The sequence below is a fragment of the Olea europaea genome, chromosome 10 (genome assembly GCF_002742605.1).
Source record: "Olea europaea var. sylvestris chromosome 10, O_europaea_v1, whole genome shotgun sequence".
NCBI classification, from domain to species: Eukaryota; Viridiplantae; Streptophyta; class Magnoliopsida; order Lamiales; family Oleaceae; genus Olea; species Olea europaea.
In genome coordinates, this window is record NC_036246.1 from 45240586 (window position 1) to 45244089 (window position 3504).

General features: G+C 34.1%; 1 protein-coding gene across 2 annotated transcripts; it reads right to left on the reverse strand.

Moving 5' to 3' along the window:
* Nucleotides 1-1558: 1558 nt before the first annotated feature.
* On the reverse strand, nucleotides 1559-3207 carry LOC111402519 (NAC transcription factor 56-like). Of its 2 annotated transcripts, none has more exons than XM_023030888.1 (3): nucleotides 2848-3207; nucleotides 2460-2770; nucleotides 1559-2364 (listed from the first exon to the last, which is right to left on the reverse strand). In XM_023030888.1, exons 1-3 carry the CDS (start codon nucleotides 3044-3046, stop codon nucleotides 1807-1809), a joined length of 1068 nt encoding a protein of 355 aa, XP_022886656.1. In that variant the 5' UTR covers nucleotides 3047-3207; the 3' UTR covers nucleotides 1559-1806. The 2 variants fall into 2 exon arrangements, with proteins under 2 accessions (XP_022886656.1, XP_022886657.1); XM_023030889.1 differs by having other exon boundaries at nucleotides 2460-2629; nucleotides 2848-3206.
* Nucleotides 3208-3504: the final 297 nt, after the last annotated feature.

Below are 3504 nucleotides of genomic sequence, written 5' to 3' on the forward strand. Positions count from 1 at the left end.
GTATGTGTAATATGGCCCAAAAAACATTTGTAACTTTTTATTATTATTTAATATTATTATGTTTTTTTTCTTGTAATTTTTTCCGCAACTAAATTAAGTCTGTTGAATCCGAGTCTTGGCTCCGTCACTGGTTATCATAATAGAATTCAAGATCTTTCATTACGAGAATGACCGAAAATTAAGATCCAGTACATAATAACACTTTTCTTTGCAAGATGAACATACATATACAAAGGAAAATATTTATTGAATTCACTTTTCATCGACATTATCTATTATTTGAGTTAGTTAATTTGTACGATCAGTTGCAAAAATTTCTGAATATGTATCTAAATTTAAGCTGAATTCCATCCTTTTGATAAAAGAATATCTTAGCCTTGTAAAAGGTTCATTAGATATTTCTCTAGTGCATCTCCATCATCGCATTATCGATTGCCATATCAAGCATTGTGAAGTCAAATGAAATAATAAAGTAGTTTTAACTCTTTACTTAATAAGGAATGCAATTAACGATAATAAATTTAAGATAATGATGCCTTTCCACTCCAAAATGTCATCAAAAGAGAGATGGTACATAAATCATTTAACTTGTTTAATTCTCAAACTTAATTAAGGGCTAGTTTGGGAGAGATTTTTGTAAATTATTATTTTTTAAATCATTTTCAACCCAACATTTTATGAAACTCACAACGTTCACTATTTTTTAATCACAGTTTCTCAAAAAAATTTTCTTCACTTAAGAAAAATCTCTCCCAAACGAGCTTTAAGTTTCTAATTCCCAATTATACTAAAATCAAAAGTTGTTTTTACCATGCCTAGCTTGTCTTTCATCATCAAGAAAATAATGGCATGTGAATATATACTTGCATAAAGACTCATTTGAGGTTGCTTTCCAATGGAAGTGCAGCTCAACAAGTGTATCGGGTAATAGCAATTGATAACTTGATGGTGCCCATACTTAGCCAATTATTTGTTTTTGTTTCCTCGATTTTTCAAGGTCGACCATACTTTTTGCGTTATTTAGCACGATTGATCAATATTATGAAATATAGTTATTTAAATATATTATTAAACGTACTAAATACTTTTCAAGTGTACTTTATCGTTCACCATATTAAATCAAATAATGCCATTAGGGAATTATACTATCTTTTCCTTCACAAACTTAACAAAAAAAGAAAAAGAAAATGTGAATATGTTTTAGTTAGGTAGCCCGTATTTCATTTTACAAACAAGAAAGTTAATGATTATTTTTATTCTCTTTCTAATAAATAAAAATAGATCATCAAGTTTTCAAAAAGAACAATTTTTAATCATAATATGAGCAAAATTTTATTTTATATATGTAAATTCATCATTTCTTGCTACCGAAAAAAAAGAAGAAGAAGAAGAAGAAGTAAAATTATAGATGTAGTTTTAGGGTTTTTGTAAAGAACCCTGAAAACTCACATCTGACTTCAGTTTTCAACTCAAAAACAATTATCAAAATGAAATAATTGAATTAATTAGGAAGGCATACATGGAGTAATTAATAATTAAAGAACAAAAACTAATGACATAAATTCCAATATTTTTTTTAATATATATCTTTCAATTCATACAACAAGCAACAGTAATGAACAAAAAAGGATTTTCTGCAGGTCTTCAAATAGTAATATTGGGTTCTATATCTCTAATTTCTGTGAATTCTACACAATATTATTTCACTCTAGTAATCAAAGATATACATATAATTAAACAAGAGATCCCAGCATTGGCAGTGACTCTAGTAACCTTTTATCGAGCAAATCGGCTTCGAGTCTTGATTTATGCATACCAATTCATGCCAGTAGCTTGATACGGCCGGCGAAAAACGCCTTCACCAAGAGATCCCATCATTGGCTGTGACTGTGAAGGGTTTTGTGGAAGCTGGCTGAAGATGGTGGCAATAGAATTGGTTTCATCTGCGCTGCTGCAGGCTATGCTTATTCCATCGCAATTTTCTGAAAGAAATTTCTTGCTTGTACGCGAATTTGCTTCTACTTCTTCGTCATTCCAGTACTGATTCGGAATTGTCCTCTTCCCTTGAAGTATACAGGTACTTGAAGCTGTTGTGAGTACCATTGGAAGCTGTGGTTTTGAGGCTGACAGAGAAAATTGGCCAGTGTTCATTGCATCAACTGCACTGTTATTCATTCCATCGAACATGTTGTGTTCAATATTTTCGAGTAATCCGCCATAGTTTGAGAACTTGATTCCCTGTTGATGCTGCAGGTTCTGTTGACCAATAGCCAATGATCCTATCAGATCATCCCCTATTTCTTGATCTATAGGCCTTTGTGAATTATTCTTCTGGTAAATCCGGCATAAAACCCAATCATCAAGCTGAAAATCACGCATCAAGAACCCAACGTCAACCAAAAAAATAGAAGAAGAAAAAAAACAAACTGAAAAACAGATTAAGAGGTTGGTTATTTGACCCTTAGAGAGCCCTTTTTGCTGGCAACAAAATCACTGCCAGGAGTCTTTGTGTTCAGTTTATTGTCGGGAAGTCTGTATTCATGCATGATCCAATTAGTTTTAATCCCTTTGGGAGGCTTTCCTCCATAGAAAACCAGAGCTTTTTTGACCCCTACTTTCTGAGTCCCTCCTGCAGTCAAAATAGGCTTATCAGTTCCGGTGGCCTTCCAATATCCAGAAGTCGCTGCTCGATTCGGTCGAGCCCCGTTAGGGTACTTCCTGTCCCTCGGACTGAAAAAGTACCACTCTTGCTCTCCAAACGCAGCCTTAGCTGGGGGAGGGGGAAAAAAAAAAGGTTTCAGGAACAAAAGAATCTAAAACATGCAAGTGTGTAAAAGATTTTGTTACCTGGGAGCTCCCATGGATCAAATTTGTATAGATCAACTTCAGCTATAATGGACACCGGGAGAGGGGCGGCAGCCGCCTTCTTCTTGAGGTAGTGGACTACCAGTTCCTCATCCGTGGGGTGGAAGCGGAACCCTGGTGGCAACTGAGGCTGCTGTGAACCACCGGTGGATGAATCTGGGCTCTCCATCGATTTATTCATCTTTCTCTATTTATCTATGTGTGTATATCAAGATTTCCTTGCAAATTGTTGGATTTTTGGAAATTTATCAGAGCAGTAGAGTACAATCAAGAAAATACAATAAGCTGAAATGTTGGCCAGCTAGCCAAGTTATATTGGTATACGGTCCATCGTGTTATGGCACATTCATCAATCACAGGTACTTAAATAAAGAAAGCTCACCGATCAATTGTATTGTGACATGTCATAGATCATGTTTGGTTAATCTTGAAATTTTGATTAATATGGTGTGAAAGTGAAATAAGTAATTAGTTTTAACACATTTTGACAATCTTATAAGTAGTTGATTCTAGCTTTTTTGCTCTTAGTTGAAGCAAGAATGCATTTATTACCTAAGCAAGACCGACAAAAGTTACTTATAAGTTGAGCTAAATTTTGGAGTAAATGCACGCTTGCCGATGATATAACATCGAAAAAAA

Bases quoted from the DNA above. Each gene is read 5' to 3' on its own strand.
- LOC111402519 (XM_023030888.1), bottom strand. From the start codon at position 3,046: ATGAATAAATCGATGGAGAGCCCAGATTCATCCACCGGTGGTTCACAG. The intron at 2,771-2,847 runs GTAACAAAATCT...CCCCTCCCCCAG, and splicing joins TGATCCATGGGAGCTCCCAG to CTAAGGCTGCGTTTGGAGAG. The intron at 2,365-2,459 runs GTCAAATAACCA...CGTGATTTTCAG, and splicing joins GCAAAAAGGGCTCTCTAAGG to CTTGATGATTGGGTTTTATG.